Source organism: Vicia villosa, linkage group LG1, assembly GCF_029867415.1.
Source record: "Vicia villosa cultivar HV-30 ecotype Madison, WI linkage group LG1, Vvil1.0, whole genome shotgun sequence".
Lineage (NCBI taxonomy): Eukaryota > Viridiplantae > Streptophyta > Magnoliopsida > Fabales > Fabaceae > Vicia > Vicia villosa.
Window position 1 is genome coordinate 111,687,228 of NC_081180.1, and position 25,857 is coordinate 111,713,084.

General features: G+C 34.6%; 4 protein-coding genes across 5 annotated transcripts; 1 reads left to right on the top strand and 3 right to left on the bottom strand.

The window, feature by feature from the left end:
- Positions 1 to 3,419: 3,419 nt before the first annotated feature.
- On the bottom strand, positions 3,420 to 9,502 carry LOC131643856 (exocyst complex component EXO70A1-like). Its single transcript, XM_058914191.1, has 13 exons — positions 9,157 to 9,502; positions 8,832 to 8,927; positions 6,251 to 6,456; positions 5,881 to 6,132; positions 5,655 to 5,793; positions 5,353 to 5,565; positions 5,016 to 5,221; positions 4,703 to 4,900; positions 4,503 to 4,602; positions 4,288 to 4,406; positions 4,045 to 4,191; positions 3,807 to 3,942; positions 3,420 to 3,721 (listed from the first exon to the last, which is right to left on the bottom strand). The coding sequence occupies exons 1-12, from the start codon at positions 9,316 to 9,318 to the stop codon at positions 3,825 to 3,827; spliced, it is 1,956 nt and encodes a 651-aa protein (XP_058770174.1). The 5' UTR covers positions 9,319 to 9,502; the 3' UTR covers positions 3,420 to 3,721; positions 3,807 to 3,824.
- Positions 9,503 to 12,831: 3,329 nt separating this feature from the next.
- On the top strand, positions 12,832 to 14,296 carry LOC131643858 (nudix hydrolase 26, chloroplastic-like). The gene is made up of 6 exons (XM_058914194.1): positions 12,832 to 13,043; positions 13,116 to 13,166; positions 13,254 to 13,346; positions 13,476 to 13,570; positions 13,651 to 13,765; positions 13,887 to 14,296. The coding sequence occupies exons 1-6, from the start codon at positions 12,855 to 12,857 to the stop codon at positions 13,950 to 13,952; spliced, it is 609 nt and encodes a 202-aa protein (XP_058770177.1). The 5' UTR covers positions 12,832 to 12,854; the 3' UTR covers positions 13,953 to 14,296.
- An 830-nt stretch (positions 14,297 to 15,126) lies between these two features.
- LOC131643857 (uncharacterized) lies at positions 15,127 to 17,827 on the bottom strand. 2 transcript variants are annotated; one of them, XM_058914193.1, is made up of 2 exons: positions 17,670 to 17,826; positions 15,127 to 17,241 (listed from the first exon to the last, which is right to left on the bottom strand). In XM_058914193.1, exon 2 carries the CDS (start codon positions 17,205 to 17,207, stop codon positions 16,149 to 16,151), a length of 1,059 nt encoding a protein of 352 aa, XP_058770176.1. In that variant the 5' UTR covers positions 17,208 to 17,241; positions 17,670 to 17,826; the 3' UTR covers positions 15,127 to 16,148. The 2 variants fall into 2 exon arrangements, with proteins under 2 accessions (XP_058770176.1, XP_058770175.1); XM_058914192.1 differs by having other exon boundaries at positions 15,133 to 17,827.
- A 3,959-nt stretch (positions 17,828 to 21,786) lies between these two features.
- LOC131614506 (receptor-like protein kinase) lies at positions 21,787 to 25,498 on the bottom strand. Its single transcript, XM_058886081.1, has 2 exons — positions 22,329 to 25,498; positions 21,787 to 22,219 (listed from the first exon to the last, which is right to left on the bottom strand). Exons 1-2 carry the CDS (start codon positions 25,213 to 25,215, stop codon positions 21,903 to 21,905), a joined length of 3,204 nt encoding a protein of 1,067 aa, XP_058742064.1. The 5' UTR covers positions 25,216 to 25,498; the 3' UTR covers positions 21,787 to 21,902.
- Between the last annotated feature and the right edge of the window lie 359 nt (positions 25,499 to 25,857).

Sequence of the window (25,857 nt, forward strand, 5' to 3'; positions counted from 1 at the left end):
AATGTGTGAGTGGTAGCTTGGCCCTCAACGTGGCTATGCCTCCATCTCTCTTAACTTTCAAATTAGACGGCACGACTCAGCAACGACATTCAAAGGATGATTGCGCTTGGATCATCAACTCTAGTTTTGACTAGTACTAGGATGCAAATATATTGACTTTTATAAATAAAGAGGGATATATTTTTTCCGAAATGAAAATCTAACGGTTTTAATTGATTATTTAATTTAATTATTTTTGGAAATATTTTTTTATATAAAAAATTAATTAAAGACGTTAGATTGATGATAATCAATGGTTAAGATTTAGAGTAAGTCTTTAACACTTAATCTTGGAGTAAATATATTCCTCCTCTTTATAAATATTTAAATTTCCTTTATTTTTAGTACACATTTTTCAACACTAAATTTCTATCTTTTTATTTTAATTTTGGATATATCTATATAAAACATCTAATAATTAACATGGAGATGCATGTTTTTTTTACTCATGATGTAATTATATTTAAAAAGTCAAAGGAGAATTTAAGCGAGAGATTAGAGATGAGTCTTAAAAATGTATGGTTTTCACCTAAGTAAAAGTAAAATGAAGTATATAAATGTAATTTCAACAATATAAGTATTTTTAACTTAGAGGTGAAGTTAGGGATTATATCATCTCACATATGCGATTTAAATATCTTGAATATGGTAATACAAAACGATTGAGATTTATTTTATAAACTCAAAATTCATTAAAACAAAAAAGAAAATACAAGAGATTTGAAGGATAGAGTCTGACCCAATAAAAAAACAAAATATTAAAGCAATCTGAATTAGAGACAAACATCCATACATCACGAGTACAGTCTAGCGAACCGCTTACGGCACGAAACCAAATTGCAAAAAAATATTATATATGAATTGATAATCACTAAAATCAGATAAAGTGAATGATGAATGAACTTGACGCCAACACAATAACAAATTCATTAACCAACAACTTACACACAAACTGCGGTAAGTAATCACGATCATTTTTTGCCAAATAATTGAAATCAATCACAAACGACTGAAGTTGATTTTAAAACCGCATGTGTAACAAACTCAAACCCAAGCAAAAGTCCACAAACCACCGCTAGTCTAAACAACCTAAATTTTTGTGACGTAGTGGAGACAAACAACATCTTGAAACCTACAAATCTCAATAGATCTAAAACCAAACAGAGATTCAAGAAATAGAAAAATAAACATTCACGCATCAAAGAAGATGAGGCTTAGATGCAGCAAAAACCAGCGTCGGACTGCAAGATTGAAAGACCCACCAGAGAAGGAGATGATGCAACTGCAACCGAATTGCATCACCCAACCACCACCAGCAAACTCTTCCTCCAGCCACAAACAGAAATTCGATGAGGGCTCAATAGAAAAAAGAATACATATACGAATGTGTAGAAAACAACTGTCGATAAACCTAAGGAGAGCAACAACCGACCAGACTAACCGACGCCGAACACCATTGGAGAAACCACCCTGCAACATCCATCTGAAAACCATTGTCGACAAGGCAATGGAAGGACATCTCCAAGGGTAAAATAGTGGTGCGGAGGAAAGACCCCGTCGCACCATCCAAATAAAAACCCTTATTTGTACTTAGTTGAATTCAAATTTCAATTTTATGAAAGTTCGCTAAGATAGGATTGATTTTGTATAGTCCATATTGATAGTATGTCTCATGTGTTACTAAAACACATCATAATGGGAAAATATTAGTTTATAACATTTGTATTTCAGAAGCATGAGGCTCCATCTTCAATTTAGGGTCACAAAGGACACTGCTCTTGTGGATCTGAAATTCAAAATGAAAAATCTCTTACAATACCCAAATAATCAAATAATGGTGAAGATCGAGTATCATTCACCCTTTATTGATAACATAGAGAACACGAATTTATGCAATTTTGAGCTGAAGATGGATGAAGACTTAAGAGCTATGTGAAATACATTTCAGTGTTACGCAACAAAGGGTTCAATAAAGGTGGATGCGACAATTACGAGATTGACCAACGATATTCTAAAGATGTTGAAACGTCCTCGACAATCTTTAGATGATGAAATATCAGGTTAGATTTAAGATAACAAAGATTTATATCTTTATGTAATGTTGTATATTTTGTGTATGTGATGTGATAATAAATACTTATAGGGTTAAATATATTTGTTATCCTTTTAAATATCTCATATTTTCCTTTTAGTCCTTCAAAACATTTCCTTTAAAGAATGGTCCTCATGAAATTTTTCATCCACACTTTTGATCCCTCCTGCTAAAACAACCGCTACAATTGTCACTAATTAAGACGCTAATTAGTAAACAATTGCTTAAAACATCGATAATTATGTTGCTAAGCTGGAAGGACCAAAAGTGTGGATAAATTTTTTAGGAGAATCATTCTTTGAATGAAATAGTTTGAGAAACTAAAAGAGAATTAAGACATATTTAGGAGGACCACAAACGTATTTAACCCATATTTATATTAAATTATGTTTTTTTTCATTCTCTGTCAAACATTTGTCCTACTTTGGACCGTGATCCTATTTAAAAGGTTCTCTTATCTCTAGAGCTGTCAAATGGGCCAGGCTGGCCCAGCTTGCTTTGATCTGGGGGTTAAAATATATAAAGGGGCTAAAGTGGTCGACCCGATTATTTCATGGGCTGTCAAAAATGAACCTAGTCTGGTTACTAACAGGTCATGTGGCCCGATGGGTCGGTCAGTCCTTTATTTCTATATTATAGATTTAAATAATATTTAAAATATTCATCAAATCAACATATATATATATATATATATATATATATATATATATATATATATATATATATATATATATATATATATATATATATATCCCATAAATATATCTATATAAAAGTAGAGAAAAACTGAATATTATCTTCAATACTTATCAAACTTTTTTATCTCACAACTATTTCTTTTATCATATCATTTTGAAACATATCTTCATCCACTTTAACTTTTCTTTTTTACTTGAAATATACTTATGCAATTATATCTTAGCTCAATACTTTTTCTCTAAAATCAACTAAAATTATTTTAAAATTTTATTTTTAAAGGGCCAACCCGAAGCATGATTGGCCGGCTTGGCCCGGCCCATAAAAAATATAGGCCCAATGGACTGGGCCAAAAAGATAGGGTTGTGCTTTTTAAAATTTTTTGCGGTCCAACCCACGATAAAATATAGGAGTTGTGGGCCGAGCCCATTTTGACAACTCTACTTATCTCTAATATTCATATTCCATTTGTATTTTGACCTTTAACTTGAGCAACAAATTATGGATTTATTTGTTCACCATATATCAATACTTCCTTGGATCTTCAACATTATTCCTTATAGGCTTCATTAAGAAGTTCTAGTAAGCATAATGGAAACGAACACCGGTTTGAAATCCCTTGTAATTATCATCAAAATAAAAAATCCTTTGTAACATTTGCGTTGATCCTCAAGACTAATAAAATTTAATACAATAATTACTATCAAATGCTTTGGAGACTCAACTTACGCAGAAAATCAAACAAACTACTATACAGATAAACTAAAGAAGCAAAAACATTCACCCCTCTTATTAAATCAATGTCCAAGAGATACAATAATACACAACTCATTTTCATTTCCTAATAATTTCCATAAAAAAATATGCAAGAGATATTCAACCACCAAATGTAACCTGCTAAAGTAACACTAGAGTGAGAAAATAAATAAGAAATTAACTAAATAATATCATCATGAACTAGTTAAAAAGACTTACCTACCTCATTAGCAGTTCAAAATCACCTCTTAGTTTCACTCATGTTTTTTCCTTCAAAAAACTCGCCTAACATTCGATCTAGATCTTCTGCAGTGTATTTTATGTACTTCTGAGGTGTCTTTCCACTCTCGACTAGAGGCCTGTAATTAATTACACATCATTGTAAAATAATATATCTTATACAGTATTTATATATGGAAATGTCATAGTAACATTGGAAGTGAATTTGATCGAGAACGCACCCAAAACGTTTCACGAATGATCGATACGCAGGTAACAAGACTTCCGCAACTGCAAGCCTGAGAGACTCTCGCAGCTCGCTGTCTGGAACTGTCCATTGTGATTGTTTCTGATGAAGTTCCTCAAACATAATATTGAATGTCTTAAACCTGACAACAGTAACACAATGCAGAAAAGCGTGTCATAAGGACAAGTATTTTCCTTAAACCGAAAGTCCGTATGGGAGCAACAGAAAAGGTATCTACCTGTCTTTAACAAGTGCTCTTGAAGCACCACTACTACCTCCAGTTCCACCGTCACCGCCTGCGGTATTACTACCACCGCCCGATGAGGCAAGTCCCTGAATAGACATGCATTGGAGAATCTGCCAAGCAAAAGAATCAAAGTTCAGCAATGGTACGAATACGGTCCTCCTATGACGAATTACAATGGTATTCTCGTAAAGTCTTTAGAAAAAGACCTTTGCCCAAGCATTTCTTTTGTATTGATTTGCATGCTGCTGCACAATCCTCCTATGCCTTTGTACCCAATCATCTCCAAGCAAATCCTTGGCTTCCGACCTGGAAAAGATTTGGAGAGTAATAACTTTGAACCATACGCGCGCAGAATAAAAAACTATGATTCTAAGAAATCAATAAGCAGTATATGGTGAAGACATACCTTCTAACTGATCTGACAATATAATGAATATTGTTCATGAGAAAAAGATGTGTCAATGCCGGGTCTTTATACTGCTTTGATTTACCATCTAGATTGATTTGCAGAGCTTGCATTATTCGCATTGTTACAGTTGCTAGCTGGGAAGAATCATTTCCACCTTCAAACTCTTGGAAAAGTTGCTTCAACGTGGACCGGTAGCTGCAAAGATTTGAAAAAATCTTATCAGGTCTAATATGTGACAAAGGAATGCTAGAATTAATTTGATGATATGGCTAAGAACATGGTATTAGATGACGACCACGGAAAAACTTACTCAAACAAAAACTTCACATAGTTAATAACATAGCTAGTCAAAGGATGAACAGTTCCATCTGTTACTGCAGTCTTTGTAGCATCTTTTTCAACTGCTTCTTCAAAATCCCCAAAGGTCTCCTGCGCTGTTTGTGCAAGTCGTTTTGTCAAAGCCGTTGCTGCGTCTCTTATTTCAGAACAAGCTTTGCCTTTAAATAGTGTATCAATCTGCAAATTGTCATGTAAAAAGGTTGACATATAACACCATTACAATATACTCACACGCTATGGAATTTGTGAAACCAGTGAACAAGAGATATTGCAGTAAGATTTATGATTTTAAAACTCAAAAGTCATACCTCTGAATGCAGCTCTTGCATTATTTCATACATGTCCAAAAGTACAAATAATTTTTCCGGAGATCTCTTGCTTTTGGCTATTGCGTCTCCAAAGCTAAGTAGCATAGAGACACTGTTTGTAGTCACCTCGGCAAAACATTGTTCGGCGAGTGAATCAAAGCCTTCAAATATCTGGTCACAAACTTTCCTCTCACCAGCAAACAACAATTTCACCTGTTCATATATATATTTGCATATTTCAACACCATTGAAAAAAAAAATTGTGAAGAAAATACAAAGTACCAATTTCACAATCTTCTTACAGCTATTCGCATGAAATGAATCCAGTTTCCGATTTTGGCTTCTAAAATCTCCCACTGTAGCTTTTGAACATCGTCTTTGTTGAGTTTCTCAACTCCAAGTTTTTGGAGGCTTTCTTCCAATACATTAGAACGGGCTTCCCTACACGATAATAATACTAATTAAATTATACAGAAGTAAAATATCTCGTTGTCGAAATGTAACAGTCAACTAAACAAAGAGCATTACCTGTATATTTTGAGTAACTGTGATCGGTGACCGGCTTCAATCATTTGCTGAGCTAAATCATGTAGTAGTGGCAAAATTCTTGGTGGTATAAGGACGGGAGGTGTGTATACAACAGCATCAGCATTATTGTTGTGAGAATCAGCATGGTGATTGGACTTGCCATTATGTTCACCCTCATGACCAGGCGATCCTGACGAAGGTCGCATTGAGTTTGGAAGACAATCAAAGAGGCGCTCGGGTTCCACAGGTTTGCTATAATCACACAGGACAAGAAAAATTGAGGGTCCGTTTAACTATTGATGCTATGCAAGTAAATTAACTTTCATCAAACATACCAAAAGATGAACACCAAAATGCACAACATACAAACCTGTAAGATGATAATAGCTGATTAAACTCGTCCTGTAGCTTAGAAATAGCTTTTGTTAGCAAACTACTGGCATGGCTGACAACACCATCACTATTCCTAAAACTGTTCTTAGTGCCAAAAAACTGAATGTTGCTTCTTAACTTGGCAATTGCTTCAAGATAGTTTTCTAGGTCTTCATGTGGCCCTTTGAGTATTTTGTTCTCAGCCTGTGGATGGATCAATTAAAACATCAACAATGACATTGTGTACGTGTGTATCATGGTGCGATGATGGGGGGCATAAGGAGACAAATAAAAAAGATAACGTATATATGTTTACAAAATCCTACAAAAAGAAGAAGACTTGTCCTGGAATTGCATCATATGGAACTTAAGTATTTGATGTTAAAAGAGTCATTTAAAGCACTTCACAATTACAATAAAAGTGGGAAAAGAAAAACACACAGCATTGGAAGAAGAAAAAAGGAAGCAAAGAAAGCTAATCTGATTAAAATGAAGGTAATTCTTAGAATTTGGGCATTAGGCTTAACTCAATCCAAAAAACTATCTCAAGAGGTAAACATTGTCCGAGAATATCTGAAGCATAAGGTGGCCCAATAATAGAGATCTTAAAACACCGCCTCACGTTCACAGTTGAACATCTGAAACGTTGACAAACACAAGTGACCCAAATAACCAAACTATGCCGACTTAGTTTGGACTTAGGCCTAACTTCTCATATACGGTATATAAATATCAGTATGCGGAATGCAAAACATTTGAGCAATGGATAGAAATGTATCATGAAAGTTATCGAGTTAAATTTATACTTTTCTCATTGTTTAACTTTGTATGTGAACTCTAGCCGTGTACACATTTGTTTTAAGACTGGGATCAAAGTGCAGTGCTTTTTCAAATTATTATCTAGCCTCTATCTTTTAAGTTTGGTCAATTTTAACCTCGGCTAAACCAGTTCTGATTGATCCTACGACCATTTATGATTTTACTTTTGGCAATTAAGCAATTTAAACTTTAAGATGTGGCAAATAACTCCTGGCAGTTTCAGTTTTGACAACCAATCATATTTGTTACTTAATTGAAACCAGATGGACTAATTACCAGGTATTATAAGTCAAAAGTTTTAAGTGGTATAAAATACTTAACTCATGAGGAATAGTTAGAGTGTATGGAAAATTTGAGACGGTTAGTTGTCAAAACCAGAACCACCGTGGGATAATTTGTGTGAGCGTCAAAGTTAAAAGGAGCATTTCATTTTTTATCATTAAATCATTACAATAACCTGGTGAATGTTCATTACAAAATATTGACAAGTAAAATTTCTGAAGTAAAAATCCAAATAGTGAATTGAGATAAAGAAAAGAGATTTAGGGTTTGTTTGAAATAGTTTTTGTTTTTAGTTTTTAAAAATTGAAAAGTAAAAATCAAAACACAATTTAGCCATTTCAGTTTTTTGCTTTTAAAAACTGAAAAATTGTGAAGAGTTTTTAAAAATACATTTGTAAAATATTATATTCAAACAAGTTTTTAGTTTTTAAATTTTCAAAAACTAAAATAGAGTTTTTAAAAAGCCTTTCAAACAGGCCCTTAGTTTTCTTCCAGACAAAACTAAATTACATCTTAATGCAAAAACCAGTCAAGTTGACCAAACGATGCTAGAGTCAGGCACTCTGGCCTTCACATTTACAAATTGCAATTGGTCAAATAATACAAGCAACAGACAAACATGATTTCGGTAAAATATAATCATGGAAAGAAATCTAAAATGATAGTAAGCAGCATTGCAGAAACAAACAAAAATTGAGTCATGCATTAAAAAAAGTTATAACTGATTTCTTTTCCATTTTTAAATTAAACCGCTGTAATTAGAGTCTTTGACGCCTACTAGGCCCTTCAAGGTATCCCCAAATTTTAGGCTGTTTGAGCCTGCTGGGGACTCATTCCCGAGTTGACATGAGGATATGTAGTTTTTTCACACAAGATTGAGATATCTCACTCTCCCAACTAGGTGAAATCATTCAGTAATAGAACTTAGGTTCTTTTCCTAAGGAAAAGTCATATTAGCAATTCTCTCAACACCAATAACAACAACTTCTGCCATAAAGTTTTATCTAGGACCATGCTTCTCTCTAAATCGTTAATCTCTAAATCTTTTTTAATAATTTCTTTTATAGTTTTTCTATGTCTTCCTCTACCTCTAGCTCTTTGACTCCTCTCCATCTGATCTACTCTCCTTACTACATAATCATGGGTCTTCTCTCTACATGCTCAAACCAATTAAGTCTATTTTCCACTATCTTTTCTACTATAGACGCAACCCCAACTCTCGCAACACCACGTTAAAAATACCATTGTTTAAACCTGAAGTAATATTATTTTTTGAAATGGAACTTGAACTAACATTAGCAATTCTCCGTATTCTTTTGTGATTGACACTGAGCAGAGAATTTGATTTTGTACTTTGAATTTATGAACAATGATAACAAAAAAGCTATTGTGTGAGAAACAAATCAAGGGGGTTTGGATCATATATAGCATACAATCAGCATAGAAACCAGTAAAACTATGATTATTACAGAACTAACCTGACGATACTGATCAAAGTGGGACAATATAATCTCAGCAGCCTTCAAAGTCTTGTCAATATTCTCATGAGCTTGCCTAATAGAATGTGTCCTAATCTGAACACCCAAATGAAAAAAAAAATCCAATTTTCAAAACCACATCCACAAATCCACAAAACTCCCTTCAGATCCCTAATTACAAATCCCAAAATTCCATTGCTACTTGACCAAGTCAAAGACAGGTCAATTCAATTCAACAAAAACCCAAATCTCAAAATCCAAACTTGAAATAAACAAAAAAAAAAAAAGGTGAAATCAAAAAGATGGAATTTGTTATTGAGTTGACCTGAGTTGGACGCATGGCAGCTTCAAGGGTGGATAAACGGTGGTCAAAGGAACCAAGAATAGTGACAACGTTGTCTGTAATGGTTTGGCTCTTTTGAAGAGACTCTCGCATGATGGCTGCTTTTTCACTCAGCAAATCAGTTCCAACCATTGCTATTCCCATCTTCTTGTTTGTCTTGTTCGTGTTGTGATTTGTTTCCGACAGAGGAAAATAACCAAGATGAAGGAAACTACAAGACAAGTTATGTTACTGTTGGTAGAGTTTTCGATTTGGTCGTAGCTGTGTCTGTAATGTTGTGATGTTAGAATGTTGGAAAGTGGGTCCCACACTCGTTTTGGGATTTGGTAGACTCAAACTACCTCCTCTTTCCTTCCTTTGACAGAGTGTCTCTTTTTCTTTTTAATAAAAATTCTTCTTTTCTCTTTGGATAATTAATAAATCATTTGTAAATAAACAAATGGTGAAATGGGTGTATTTTTTTAATTAAATAAAAACAAATAATTGTTTGTTTGACGAGTGAAATTATTGTTGAATTACTTGGGGTGCATAGATTATTATGTGCCGTGCATAGATTATTATAGACTCTTAGATCATTGGATCAAATTCTAGACATCAATTGTTATTATTCAATACTCAATACTCACCACTCAATATTCAATACTCAATACTCAATACTGGATTAAAAATATGATTCAATGGCTTATGTAGGTTTATGCATGGTGCATAAGAAAAATCTTTATACATATTAGCCAAAGCCAATTACTTCGGTGATATGTATTAATATATTTGAGAGTATAAATAGAGAATTCACAAACTTTCTAAATAAATAAAAAGTATTGATATTTTTCTTTTTTTGTTGTGATCACACGTGCAAATTTGCACTTTATTACTAGTACAGAAAATTTTAATTGTTGGGATTTTTTTAATAAAAATACGGCTTAAATAGTTGATATGTTCTATGAGTTTATAAGTTTTTGTTTTTTAGTTACTGAATTTTTTTAAGAAAAAAATTTTAGATATTAAAATTCATTTGATTTTTGTTTTTGGCGTCAATTTTCTGTTAAAAAGACATCAGTGATTTGGCATAGAGGACAATTCAAAAAATTGATTTATAAATTTATCCCCTTATTTTTCATTCCACCTCTAACCTCCATTTTTTTTCTCATCTCCGAATTCCAACCTTCATTTTTCATTCCAACCTCTACTTTTTTCTCATCTTCAACCTTCAATCTCCATTTTTCCGCATCTACAACCTTCAACCTCCATTTTGTTCTCATTTCCAACCTCTATCTTTAATCTTCATCTTCAACTTTCATCTCCAACCTCTATCTTCAATCTTCATCTTCAACTTTCATCTCCAACCTCTAACCTCCATCTTCAACCTCCAACCTTTATCTTCAATCTTCATCTTCAACTTTTATATCCAGCCTCTAAACTCTATCTTCAACCTCTTACTTCAATCTCCAACCTCTGTCTCTAATCTCTATTTGATGATGAATTATTATACTTTTGCTACAAATTGTAACTTTATGGTCATGAAAAGAATTAATATATTTGCAATGAACAATAATTTCGTACTTGGAAGGATACTTTCATGGAGTGCTTTAGCAATAATTGATTAGTTTCCTTTTCAATTTGAACATTATAAATATTTGGTTTGTGTTAGATATAATTATGAAACTTTGCTATGACACACAATATTAAAGATAAAGCACTTCAAATAGAATGCAATTCAAATATAACGCAATTAAGCGTATGTATCCAAATGAGTTAGAGGATGGAGATGAGAAAAAATGGAGGTTAGAGATGGAGGATGAAGATGAGAAAAAAAAGAAGGTTGAAGATGAGAATAAAATAGAGGTTGGAGATGACGAAAAAATGGAGGTTGGAGAAGGTGGTTAAAGATGAAAAATATGGAGGTTAGAGGCTGGGGATGAAGAAAAAATGGAGGTTGGGGGCTAGAGATGAAGAAAAAAATGAAGGTTGGAAATGAAAAAATTGAGGTTGGAGATTGGAGGTTAGAGATGAAGAAAAAATGAAGGTTGGAAATGAAAAATGGAGTTGGAGGTTAGAGATGAGGAAAAAAATAGAGATTGGAGGTTGAAGATGTAACACCCCAAAAATATAGATTATTTATTTAATTAAATACTTAATTGGTTTAGTGTGAATATATGAGTTATTAAGTACTGTGAGTTTATATGATGTTTTGATGAATCTGATATGTGATGTGATGTTATGTCTGTATAAAGGGAATTAAGGAGATATTGAGTATTTTAAGTAATTTTAGATAATTAAAATAACTTTAGATATTGAGTATTTTGCAATAAAAATATCCAGTTAAAAAGACCTGACTGGTAAAAATGTGTGGAAAAAGAGTCGAAAAAATAAAGCGAGCACGACAACTACATGTCCCAAAATTTACATACCCCACTCTCACACATGCAGATTAGCCTTTTAAAAGGAGAATATAAAAGCATGATGCATTACATGAAAAGAGCACAATAGGGATGATAAACTGCATTACTAGTGGTTTTACATGGAGAAGAACTACTAAATTGTCACGAAAGTGATATTTGATATTTATCCTAACACGCACCTACATCAAAACATAAAACTTTGAAGATTATCCTCCTATTATGTTTCCTATTAATTTTTTTGAAGGAGTACAACTACACAAGGAAAACCAATAAAATTCACATCATTTTTTTAAACCTCAATGGTCTACCTATTGGTGGCCCATTAAGAAGTTAGATCTGGTGTAATTTTTCAAGGATGTTACCCAGACCTCAAGGAAGACCATCTTCCTTTTAAAATCAACTAAGTATCGATAAATCACGGTAACTTGACAAATGTTTTCCCATTTAAAAAATTCAAGAAAATAAAGTTGTCTCACCAAATCATCTGACCATATTAAGGATTCTAATTAGGATCTTGGGGAATGTAAGTTCAAGTTAGAGGATCTATTGAACTCCGTACAACATTATAGGAGCAAGATAACATAAAAACATATACGTAAAATACATGATTGTTAACCTTGAAACTGTTTAGGGCTGCACATAATGCACACAAAAAAAGCACGGAGACCCAATACAAGATAAACGTGAAACAACAAGGAAAAAGATAGATGAGCACTACTTTCTAGATCATTCAAGTGAATGAAGTCAGGAAGTTTATTCTTAACATCTGTATTCATCTAACGGTCGATCGCATTTCACGCTCACACGTGCATTCAGTTGCTAACTATCTCTTCTATTTAAATAGATGATCACGTCATTTCTCAAGTATTGAATCTTTTCCCTATTCAAACTACACTTTTACTCCTTTATTGACATCAGCGTTGAAGTACTACCCTGCAAATCTACACCTCTCTCCACCGCATCGGAGCTTCGAACCATCGCATTAATAAACTAGTTTAACCTCTCTAACCATCATTTAATTCCGAAGAATAACATAAACCTTCCCCTCCAAGTTAAAATCTTCCACCTCCTCTCTTAATCACTATTTCAATGTAGCTTTTTTTTTACTTAGACCAAATCTTCATTAAAAAAATACATACAAAGGGGGACATATTAGAAATTTTGAAGGGGTAAAAAGCCAAACTAAAAGTAGATTTTGAAAGACCACAAGCTTAAGCCCAAACCAAAAAGCTTTGTTTTTCACGTTTGGCCGGACAGTGTCTTCTTCGCTTTACTGTAATAATGGCTTTATGCCGATTTGCTTATTCTCCTGTCAACCATATTCATTTCCCGAAATACCCTCCCAAACACATCAAATTCCCCTCCCTGCCACTTTCTGCACTCTCCTTTTCTGTGACATCAACAATGGAAGCTCCTCCTGAAGGCTACCGCAGAAACGTTGGAATCTGTCTCTTCAATAACAGCAAAAAGGTTCAATCTTTCTCTCTCCCTCGCTCTCTAGAAAGCTTAACATGAATGATTTTAACGGTTTCTGCTATGTAGGTTTTCGCGGCTTCAAGGCTGGATATTCCCAATTCATGGCAAATGCCCCAGGTAGAAATTAATGGATAAAGTTAGGATTTTTCTTCTTGCAATGTGTTAATTTGGTGAAATGAATGATGAATATAATAAACCTTGTAGGGTGGTATTGATGAAGGTGAGGATCCGAGAAATGCTGCTATTAGGGAATTAAGAGAAGAGACTGGAGTTAGTTCAGCAGAAGTAATTGCAGAGGTACTAATTTTTAATTTTAATTCAGTGATACAACATCGACACCTGTGATTACGTGTCAGTGTCATGTTTCTGGTGTCATAGGTGGAAAATTCAAATAAGGATTTTTATCTTTGGTGGCTTTTGTTGTAGGCACCTTTTTGGTTTACTTATGACTTCCCACCAAAAGTGAGGGAGAGATTAAATATTCAGTGGGGAACTGATTGGAAGGGGCAGGCACAAAAATGGTAATAATTTGAATATGTTCAACTAAATTGTTATTGGAAAGGCATGAAATAACGGATACCTTACAATCTGATATATGCAGGTTTCTTTTTAAGTTCACTGGGCAAGATCAAGAAATCAATCTTTTGGGTGATGGTACTGAGAAACCTGAGTTCGGGGAATGGGCATGGATATCAGCAGAACAAGTTATTGATCTTGTGAGTATATGTGATAATGGTTCTCATCATGACAGCATTTTTAATACCCTCGTGAAACCAATTAAGATTTGGTGTTGCACAGAATGTAAAACACATGACTTGGCTTATCTTCTCTGTGCAGGCAGTGGATTTCAAGAAGCCTGTCTACAGGGAAGTACTTGCTGCATTTGCTCCACATCTCCAGTAATCTCGTATCTGTTGAAAATGTTATGGCTAAAAAGTGAGAGTTGTCGTGTATAATTATGCGGGTTGCTTTAAAATAATGTACCGCATTCGCAGATAACTACTGATACAGATATTCTCCTTTTCTCCTCTTGGCCACAGAGATGAGGAATATTTACTGTATTTATATGGATCTGTCAATTTTTGTTTTAATATGATACATGATTATTACATATCAGAAAGTGTATGAGAACGATTGTGTCATGACTTAACCTACAGATCCTAAGTCACCTTGGGGACTCAATATTTTGATCATTTTTGTACAGGAGACATTTTTTGTATACAAATGTCTTCGGAGAAGTTAATTTACGGGGCGCTGAAAAACTTTGATGTGTTTTCAATTGAAGGAAACAAGATTTCTTGATTGATTTGGTCTGAGTTTTTACCGTTGTTCCATGTACAGCTTATGTTTGTTCAGTCTCTATTTGAAATTTTCGACTATTAAACTAAAGTATTTTTTTCTTTATTGACACTCTTTTCTAGCTAGTTATGTCTTTCTTAAACTCCAAGGTTCCCAAGCAAACACTTTCTTCAAAACCAGTCTTTGTAAATTCGAACAATACCCAGGGGTTTATTAAAAAAAATAGTGTAGTCATAAGATAAGAGTATTGGTTAATGCTTCACTTTCTTTCCTTTATTTATCAATTAATAATAAACGACAGCTAAACAGAAATTAAATTCTAACACTCTGCACGTGTAAGACATCTGCTAGTAAAGAAATAGACAGTTGCCCCAAATCTACATTTCAAGATCCAAGTTGGGACCAAACTTTGTTATTCAATATGCACAACAGTTCTCTCCAGAGTGATGGAAAGACAGCATCTACGACCAGAGTGATGACAGTTTTAATAACAAGATTTAAATATGGATATAACTCACATTGGGGCCAATCCGGATAAAAAGAGCGATTTTAGAAAAGATGTGTTATCAAAGTTCAACCATTCAAATCCTTTTTTTTGTGTGCTGATTTTTAGATGATTTTTAAATGTCACTGCATAAGTTTTGGTGTCACCGATGTCACTTTGAAGAATCTATTACTTTATGCAGAGAAACTTTAGTTTAGTAATTGTGTTTCTTGATTAGCTCATATATTAAAGACATTGCAATAATTTGATTTACAATAGGCCTTCTTGACATTATAGATTGAACTTCATTATTAATCTTCAAATCACTTCATATACCCATTATTCATTCTTGATCAACTTGATACCTTTCATGTGCATAGCATTCATGTATTATCATTCATCAATAAGCGCCTGTGAAGTTTCTTTGCACATACCAAGTATTTTTTTATCAATCTTGAAGGACAATATGCTTGCTATAGAAACAAAATATCAGACAGAAACCTCAGACTAACCCTTAAAGTAACATCCTCTTTAGTTTCTAACATACGAGACATGAAAACTTGATTGGAGTTAGTAGGAAATGGATTTCATGCAACTGTAGTCTTGACTGGTTGAAGATCAAATGGTCGTGATTTTAAGTCACTGTAAATCAGATGTCTGCAGTGACTACAACATTGTATGGCTACAGTCAAACTGGATCCCTACTTTGTATGAGCATGCATGCATTGGCAAAACAATCCAATGCTTGCTTACTATGAAACCATACTTTGACGATCTATCTATGAATATTACATTTAAAAGCTATTAACAATGGCTCCACCACAATCTTGGAAGTTCAAACAAGCACAAGAACCTCTGGGCTGTAATCTTTTACTGAGTAATGGATCAGAAAACATGATTCAAAAACACATCTTAATGTCCTCTATCAGAACATTACCATATTCAACTATGGAAGGATCAAAGAATTATACTTTTATTTCAAGTTGATCAAAGTAGTAAACAAAAATGATAAAGATCCTTTTAAATAGCCACATACTGTTCCAAAATGACTGATACATTCCATGAGAAACAATTTTATGTTTATCCAAGATCGCATGTGCCTTTTCAATAAAAATTCACATAAATACAAAGAATTAATTATTGAATAAAACACTTTCCAGTGATAAAATTGTTGTAGCTCAATGAATTCGTGAGAAGTCTACGGTATCGGTAAGTTCCACTTACAAGCTCAATCTTCTTATGAGTGAATCGTAAAACAGGTCTGGAATTGGAGCAAAATAGCAGTGAACAAAACAGAACCAGAAGCTCATTAGCTCTTACCTCCCTAATATGTTTTGTAAGTGGTCTGCAACAATTTCTGCCACAATCTCAGGCGAGAACTGTCTTATCATGTCCTCCCTTGCCTTTCTACCTATGGCTTTAGCCTCATCCGGGTTATCCACCACCTGCCTCATAAGAAACCGGAGTTTATGTTCAGAAGGTTCAGCCCAAAGATGTCCCTTGAATGGACCTTCCATTACTTCACTCATTCTATCTACTGGCAGTGGGTAGCTATTATCCTCTGTTAAAAATTCAGTCGGTCCCGACCAATTCGTAGCAATCACCGGCAACGACATTGACATGGCTTCCACCAGAGGTCTTCCCCATCCTTCCCCTCTTGAAGGAAGAACGAAAGCATCCGCTGCCTTGTAAACCCTTGGCAAGTCACTTTGTGCAATGTGTGTATCAATAACATAGACCGAAGCCCAACCACTATCCGGTTCTTCAAAATCAGAACTTTCAACAAAATCCAATATTTTGTTCCCAAAATCACTGTCAGTATGATAAGGATTCGTCAACAAGTATAACGCAACACTATCATCTCTCGAAAACTCCTTCAAATACGATTTCAACAACACATCCCACCCTTTCCTATACTCCCACTTAAAGATACTCAGAAACACAAAACCCTCACTCCCTCCAGAACCTAAAACCCGTTCCGCCGTAGAACCAAGATCCAACGGCTCGTACTTAACCGGATCAAAGAACTTCACATCAATAGGTTGAACAATCTTCACCACCTTGGAAGGAACAACCCCACTTTCAACAAATGTAGACTTATGAAACTCTGTAGGAACCCAAACATAATCCATTTTATTAATACGCTCGACATGTTCATCATTCACTCTATCAGTCTCAAACATAGTCCTCCCAATCACAGACTTAAAATCACGGTAAACCGACGGCGGACACGGCAATGTTTGAAACAAAGGTGGATACCAAGCACCAGGCTCACTATGACAAATCACAATAGTCTCATTCATATTACACTTTGTTTGGTACAACTCAATAGCCAAACTCTTCATATCCTGTGGTAAACCCTCCCAAAATTCCATAGATTCAAGATCACCATGGTGCTGAATTGCTAACCTAAAAGAACGCATTTTTATGTGAGTATGAAGAGATAAAATGTAAGACCAACTTTCTGAGCTATACCCACCAGGTGAAAGAAAAGGGGCCATCCATAGGACACAATGGGAGGGTGTGGAAAGTGGTTTTGGGGGTGAAAATAGGGTTTGTGATTTGAGGGAGTATTTGAAGTAATGAAGTTTAAAGTAATTTGATTTTGTGAAAGCTAATGCGATTGCTGTGAGTAGAATCAATAAGGGGAGGGTTTGGAATGTGAATTTTTTGAATTTTGATAGTAAGGGTTGGGGTGTTGGATTGGGGGGAACATGGTGGTGGTTTGATTCGGCGGGATTCATGATATGAATGTAGGGATCAAACTATAGGCAGAAAATTGGAGAAATGAAATGATACCATATTTAGAGAGAGAAAGAGAGAGAAGAGTGAGAAACCTGGTGGAATAGAAGAAAGTGTTGCACTTTTCGACTCTCTCTGTTGCTGTTGTTGTGATTCATAGGATCGTTCTACACTGAATTTGTTTTGATTTTGTTTGGTTTCATTTTTCTAACATATCTAGGGAAATTTGAAAAGGGGGAATTTCGAGGAATCGTTTAGTAATTTAGGTTTCAATTTTAATTAGGGTGTGTTTGGATTGACGATGAACAAAATTGATTTTAACAGAATTGAATTTAGCAAAATTTATTTATGTTTGGATACATTTATGTAAAAGTGAGTAGAACAATAAATTTGAGTGTAAAAATCACACAGAATCAATTCTGGAGGTAGAAACTACAAATTCTAGCTTTCAGTAGAATCAATTCTAGAGGCATAATCAATTCTACTATTGATAAAACAAACACCTCAAAATCACCCAGAATCAATTCTACACCTCTAAAATCGATTATGGGTCTTCCAAAAGTCAATTCAAACATATTATTAATTAAATTACCAAATTGAGTTTTTTTTTTTTTTACAGAAAATTACCAAATTGAGTTAGACTTACATTTTTCTTGATTTGTTTGAGGAAAATTTTATTCTATGTCGCTATATTTATCCTTCTACTCCCAACAAATTATGCGTTTAGACGAAATATATTCCTGTATAAATATTTACACCTTCAAAAGTTATCATTTTTTCCTCGTTTCGTTATAAAGATCAAGAGAGCAACAACCCGAGAGCACAACATAAACTTTTCTTGAACACCACTCAGTACACAAACCCGAGAACATGAGTAGAAGATATTCGGTTTAGCTTGCGACACGTCGGATAACTTACAAGTGTTATGGTTTTCACGAGAAAAATGTACCAAACCAGATAACTTAGGCAAGAGTTCTCTGATTCCCATAAATGCTAACCGGATAACTTTGGGCCATGTTCTCCGGTTCTTGATTTGTTCATTCGGATAACTTGTGAAGAAGTTATCAAATCATGTATTTTAAAACGTTTTTATTTATTTTTAGTGGTTCGCAGAAGATGAGACATGAACGACGACAGTATGCGACGAAGAGGTGAAGGACGACAACGTCGACAGGTGGCAAATGATGGAGAGGGGGATCAGAGGGTTGCACCTGAGGCTAGTCTGCAGCAGTCGGGGTTCCCTGGATGACCGATCAATACGTCTATTCTAGTGAGGTATCAAGGTCACATTGCTCGTCATTTATGGTTCGACGAGGTAAGTTAATCTTTATCATTTAATGTTGAATCATTTTTAATTGTAAGTACTTATATTTTATAACATATATACTATAAATTGTTTTTAGAAGAGACATCTGAAGAAAGAATTAAAGGTTGATGCACATGGCAACAAATAGATATGATGAGTTCCACACAATCTCCCACAGGTGACAGATTCTCGGTTGACTAACTCTAGTTTATCCTCTCTTCCGAGAACTAGTTTGTCGAGGATAGATCAAAATCTAGTATCAGCCTTTGTAGAGAGATGGCATCCAGACACATCGTCATTTCATATGCCATTTGACAATATGACCATAACTTTGGATGATATTTCCTGTCTTCTTCATATACCGTGTAGGGTGAGTTATGTGACCCTGTTGAAGGTTTCACTGATATTGATGTTATTAGTCTAGCTATTGATATGATGGGTGTTTCCTTGAAGGAGGCCGCTGAAGAGATCCGTACTTGTAGAGGTCCTTAGCATAGGTTGGATTGGTTGAAGGTGATATTTTTACGTCAGCAAGTTGCTAGTAGATTGGAGTGTGCTGCTAGAGCCTATATGCTGTTGTTGTTAGGTTGCATCATTCTTGCCGACAAGACTTTTACTCTTGTAGAGGCAAAGTATTTACCATATTTTGGAACTTGGATGAATGTGGTAGATTTTGCTGGTGGCAGCTGCACTTGTCACACTCTACAAATATTTAGGAGATGCTTCCTTTTATACATGCAAGCAGCTTGGAGGATGTGCTTCTCTTCTACAAGTACAAAATGATTTATTTTAATTTGACTTATCTTTATTTATTTATAATTTTTTTTAATTGATAATATTCATGTTGTGTAACAATGTTGGATTCACGAGTATTTTCCAACTGTGGGCAAGAGAGGATTACCTGGGATTGGTGGTATCGGTAGTCCACTTCTGAGGGCGATGAAATGGGGTTATAGGCAAGGAGTACAAAAGGTTGATGGGATTAGGCACGTTTTAGATGCATTGACAATGTTGTAACCGTCCGGAAAATCCTATCAACCAAGAAGTCGCATCTCTTGTGCGAAATTTCTTCCAATCCAATGTGATTGCTGACAACATAAATCTTTCATTCATGTTTACCTGTTTAGAAAATTAATATCAAAAGAAAAATAAGTAAGACATGAATGAAAAATAAGTAATTAACTTAACATATTTGAATATTTAACTACTTGAACCCAATGATTTCTGTTTACAAATTCAATGCAGTAAATGGACACATTAGGTGAATGTAAAGTCGTCATAGGAAATAAAGTCAAACTAGGATAACCTAAAGAGACGAGGATGACGTTGTGCCGGTTAGCTACTACATAATCCATATCTCGTAACGTCATCCATTTCTCTGGTGGCTAAGGACCTAAAGATGATATCATCAAGGATTCTCTCACTTTTGAAAAGCGATCTCCAAATAAATGCTCATAAAGTTTGCTTCTAGGACCTCTAATTTCATTATCCAAGTCACGACGAACAATTAACCATCCATCCTCGCCATATCCATGCAACGATGCAATGACTCTAAACCCACAATTTCCATCATCCTTGACATCAACAATGTCATCAATAAATGGTCTGGTATGATCTGGAAATTGTACCATGAACTTATTAGATGATTTCTTCTTGGAGGTTGGGGTTAACTGTGAACATGCCCTCTTTAAAGATTTTTGAGAACTCGAGTTTGCTTGATCAACATAATGATATGAAGGGTAACGATAAACATCATATCCCACGAGTTTCTTATCTTTATTCTTCACCCCTCCTTTGGTTTTTATTTTGTCAGGCAGTGGGCACATCCTTATTGTATTGGGATAAGCAATTTCACGCATCCTATTTTTTAGTACTCTTTTTCCTGTAACATCTAGTGACCTGAACCTTTTCCAAATTGCATCAATTGCATTGGTCATATCCACCTCAGATCCATCATCTGCATCTACCTCTTGTTTGCCTTCCATACTTAGCTTTCTCCAATGGATATGAATAACCTTAATTGGCATCAGATTACCATTTAATGTGTATCTCCCTAACTTACAAGCACAAGGTAACACATATACTTTTCTATGAGTACACCCGCATATTTGAGTGTTTGACCCACAATGTCAACCCTCAACAACTCTTCAGCAATGCGCCTCAAAGCAACTATTGATACCGATCCATGCAAATTCCCATAAAATGGAATAGTATGTGCATGCTCAACTTCATAAAACTCTTATGAAATGAAGCTCTAATGTTGCCCAATTGTATCTTGAGATTGTCATTCATAGCCTTCCAACGTTTTCACATATCACCTAAGTTATTCTCCGACATCTGCTTTAGTTTTCAGTGCGCGGACTCAACCCTTAAAAAAAAAGTGAGTACATGTAATATTAAGATAAACAAACTATGGCTAAAAATGAACATACCTATTAGTCATGGTGTTGCCCAAATGCAACACTTGATTGATTCATGCTTCGACAAATCTATGCCTATGCGGAGTCAACCACATGTCTTTCACATAATCAAAAATATATTCTAGAACAACAACTTTTCTTATATTATATAGATTGACATTCTTTAAATTGTTGCTTTTTTGAAAGTTTGTGTGCTGCTACATTAAAAAATTCCACGTTTCAAAATCGAGGTTAAAGATAGTTTATAAATAATATTGACACTACTTTAAATTGTTGCTTTTGTGATAGTTAATACGCCTTAAGGTCAAATGTTAGTTTTGTGAAATTATGTTCAAATGTTAGTTTTGTGAAATTATGTGAGCTAATACGTGTTAACGTGGTGTCGTTAGTTGTCTCATCTTATGCATTAAAATAAAATCTTAATTCTTTTATGAAATAAAAATATATAACTTTGAAGTTTAAATAACTAAACAATTTGAACACAATATTTATTGGGTTTAATCTAGTCTTATACACATATAGAATAAAACATCAGTAAAGAAAATATATAATACAAAAACTTTGTACACTTAAGAAAACTATATATTTTGTGCTTGCATCATCTACAAATTCTTGATAACATCTCTCATTGTAGGTCTCTTCCGTGGATCACTTTCTGTACATCTCAAAGCCACCATAAGCACTTTGGTTACTTCCTTCATCACTTTATTAGAATTTGAAATTTCATTGGCAAGTTCTGAATCAACAATTTCATCAACAACTCCTGCTTCTTCCCACAAAGATCTCACCCAAGTAACTAAATCCATTCCTTCCATAAATGATGGGTCTATTGCCTTTTTTCTTGATATCAACTCTAGCAAAACTACGCCATAACTGTACACATCAGATTCCTTACCCTTTGCTCTTGTATAAGCATTCTCTGCACATAGCAATATTTAACCATGTTAGTCCACATAATAAGTGTAAACATTAAAAAATGCAAATAAAAAGGTTCAATTATCTTATTGATTTTGTAGGAGAGTTATTACCTGGTGCAATATAGCCAAGTGTACCAGAAACATTTATCGACTGTGCTGAGGTAGAACTAGACGATCGGTGCAAAATCTTAGCAAGACCGAAATCAGTAACATGAGGCTCCATTTCAGAATCTAAAAGTATATTGCATGTTTTGATGTCTCTATGAACTATGACAGGATCACAGTCAAAATGAAGATAAACCAAACTCTGAGCAATTCCAACAGCTATCTTATTTCTTATGTTCCAGTTTAAGGACTGCGGTGGATTATTCTCGTGCAAAGCCTCATAAAGACTTCCATTTGGCATGTATTTGTATGAGATTAGACCATAATTTTCTCTCAACCAAACATGTTCAAGTCTCACCAAATTTCTATGCCTAATCTTTGAAAGTGCTTCAACTTCTCTTGACATGCTTATGTGTTTTCGTTCATCCTCCCCGAAGACAAGCTTCTTCACTGCCAAAATTTTGTCTGGACTAATTACAGCTTTGTAAACAATTCCTGCAGCTCCTCTGCCTATAATATACTCGTCACTTAGATTCTGTGTAGCTTCCATCACTTTCTTGAGAAGGTTTGAAGAATCATTTTGCTCGGTGATGACGGCTTCCTGCTTAGACCTTCTGACTAGAAATATATAAATTAGTCCTAACAAGAGCACGGCAAGTATCGAGGATCCAAGTGCTATCATCACAATTGCAATGTTACTCAGCTTTTTTGATTTTGTGTCATCGTGATTACATAGGCTTAAATTGCTGCTTCTTGCGAAATTCAAACCATTGGACAATGAAAGGTTAACACACAGGCCAGGATTTCCCAAAAATGATTGAGAAGAATTCGTTAAGTTCATCAGTTGTTGTGATAGAGGACCTTCAAAAGAATTGTATGAAATGTTCAATTCGGTTAATGAACTGAGCTCGTCGAGAACTTGTATGCTTCCTGTCAAATTGTTCCAAGATAGATCCAGTTTTAGCAGACTATTCAGGTTTCCGATCTCCGGAGGAAGCTTGCCTACTAGTCCATTAGCACTTAGGTTCAAATCATACCGCAAATTCTGCATTTTTCCAATTGATATAGGAATATTTCCACCAAAATTATTTCCACCGAGTTTTAAATCGTTGAGATTTTCAAATTCTGACATGAAAGCTGGAATTCCCCCACTAAAACGATTCTCTCTGAGAATTAAAGTGGTTAATGTTGTCCAGCTCTGGAAACTCGATGGAAACGAACCATTAAGGAAATTGAATCCCACATCGAAACTACTCATTTTGGTACACTTTGACAGTTGAGGTGGCAAAGGACCTTCTAAGTTATTGTAAGAAAGATGCAAACTCTGGAGATTCACAAGGTTTCCAAGCTCTAAAGGTACAGAACCCGTTAAGCTGTTCATGGACAAATTCAAAAGTGACAGATTTGTGCAGTTACTCAAACTTGATGGAATTGTTCCATTGATATTGTTGTTGCTGATATCCATGTAACCGATACTCGAATTTGTTGCGAAATCAGGAAGAGGGCCCGTAAAATAATTATCTCCAAGTCTCAACCTTATGAGACTTGTACACCTTCCTACATCAGAAGGTATCCTTCCAATAAATCGATTGCCAGCCATATTAAGCCTTGCTAATTTCTTCCCAAAACAAAGATTTGGTGGAAGTGTGCCATTGAACATGTTAAACACAAAATCCAACAGCACCAAACTGCTATTAATTCCTAAAGTTTGAGGTATAACTCCAGAGAATCGGTTGTTAAACAATGAGACGTTCTTGAGATTTTTGAGCTCAGTCATCTCTGAAGGTAGTTCCCCTGAGAGACTATTATTATACAAAAGAACATGAACAAGGCTTTGAATTTTCCATATGCTAACTGGAATTTCCCCTACCAGAAGGTTTTCATACAATCGAAGATCGCGTAACTTACTCAATTTTCCCAATTCACTAGGAATTTCTCCATCAAGTCTATTGGTATACAAATGTAACATTTCCAATGACTTGCAATTACCGATCTGTGGAGGTATATTCCCCGATAAAAGATTCGCTGGAATTATTAGCTTAGAAAGATTGTGAAGCAGACCGAAGCTTGATGGTATGTTACCATCTAACTGATTCATTGCAGCATAGAACTCTACCAGACCACTGCAATTCCCTAAACTTGATGGAATACCACCACTAAAATTATTGTATGAAAGACTCAAAATTTCTAACTTTTTGCAATTTCTCAAACCTAATTGAATGGTACCTTCAAGATTATTAAAATTGACGCTTAAATAAGAAAGTTCTGTTAGATTGTTTAGACTCTCAGGAATAACTCCCTCCAATTGATTAGAATCCAAAACTACGAAACTCAATTGACTACAATTTCCCAAGGATTCCGGAATTTCCCCTGACAACTGATTACTCTCGAAATCGAACGAGTAAAGGTTATTAAGGTTTCCAATATTAGCAGGAATTGAACCACTTAAACTATTATTGTTCAGATACAACTCTTGCAATTGAATAATACTAAACAAGGATTGAGGAATTTCACCACTGAAATTGTTTACAGAAATATCCATGTACTCAAGCATACTACAATTGCTCAACTCTGGTGGAATTTCACCTGAGAGATCATTGATTGACAAATCTAGGGTTTGAAGGTGAACTAAATTTCCAATTTCAGGTCCTAATTGACCAAAAAGTGAATAATCACTTAGGTTTAGAGATGTTACATTTAGGGCATGATTACATTGAACTCCATTCCATGAACATGGAGTGGAATGAGAGGAATTCCATGTGGAGTTTATGCTAGCAGGCACAACAGTAAAGTGGTTCAAGAGTGATAATAGAGATAAACCCTCAAAATTCAATGCAGAAGTAACATATAAGAATGTAGAAAAGCAAAGAAGCAACAACAAAAGACACTCCATTGAAAAAACAGCAAGGAACAAACACAAGCTACTACAAAGACATAGACAAGAAGAAAAAAAAAACTATGAATGCTATGATGAGAAAGTTGTAAGAGGGAACAAGCACTTATCTTAGAATCTGTTATGGAGAGTGTGAATGAAGTATGAGAAAGATAGATAGAAGGTTAAAATAATGAAACATTGCTGTTGATGATTATATATAGTGGCATGCATGGTGTGGAACCATGCAGTTGTGAGCAATGACCAGATTTAAAAGTTGGTTGTTGAAATATGTTTGATGGTTTCAAAATTCAAAGTGAAGAATAGTTTAATGTGTAGTTGAGTGTCCACTTGGTATAACCTCAATCTGATAAAAAAGTTAGGCTATTTTATGTAACTTGCCCCACCAGTTTTAGCAAATAATAATTAAATACTAAGATTTAAGGCAGTCATATGATTTTCAAGTAGAATTTTAATACAGGGACTAATATCTCTCTCTTTTTTTTTTTTAATAAATAAGAGAGATATTGAAGAGAACATTAATACAAAAAAGAAAGGAGGAGAAAATATATTAGGAATATAAATAATAGGAGTATAATTTCAATCCTCAAAAGTGATTTTTAAATTACTTCTACAACTAATCTCAAACTAATTCTATGATAA

What these genes read in the sequence shown, in the direction of transcription:
- LOC131643856 (XM_058914191.1), bottom strand. Translation starts at nt 9,318, where the DNA reads ATGGGAATAGCAATGGTTGGAACTGATTTGCTGAGTGAAAAAGCAGCC. An exon ending in TGCAAGAGCTGCATTCAGAG is followed by an intron (nt 5,222 to 5,352) that starts GTATGACTTTTG and finishes GACAATTTGCAG; the next exon opens with ATTGATACACTATTTAAAGG. An exon ending in AAAGAAATGCTTGGGCAAAG is followed by an intron (nt 4,407 to 4,502) that starts GTCTTTTTCTAA and finishes TTTGCTTGGCAG; the next exon opens with ATTCTCCAATGCATGTCTAT.
- LOC131643858 (XM_058914194.1), top strand. Translation starts at nt 12,855, where the DNA reads ATGGCTTTATGCCGATTTGCTTATTCTCCTGTCAACCATATTCATTTC. An exon ending in CAGCAGAAGTAATTGCAGAG is followed by an intron (nt 13,347 to 13,475) that starts GTACTAATTTTT and finishes CTTTTGTTGTAG; the next exon opens with GCACCTTTTTGGTTTACTTA. An exon ending in CAGAACAAGTTATTGATCTT is followed by an intron (nt 13,766 to 13,886) that starts GTGAGTATATGT and finishes TTCTCTGTGCAG; the next exon opens with GCAGTGGATTTCAAGAAGCC.
- LOC131643857 (XM_058914192.1), bottom strand. Translation starts at nt 17,576, where the DNA reads ATGAATCCCGCCGAATCAAACCACCACCATGTTCCCCCCAATCCAACA.
- LOC131614506 (XM_058886081.1), bottom strand. Translation starts at nt 25,215, where the DNA reads ATGGAGTGTCTTTTGTTGTTGCTTCTTTGCTTTTCTACATTCTTATAT. An exon ending in ACTTGGCTATATTGCACCAG is followed by an intron (nt 22,220 to 22,328) that starts GTAATAACTCTC and finishes TGCTATGTGCAG; the next exon opens with AGAATGCTTATACAAGAGCA.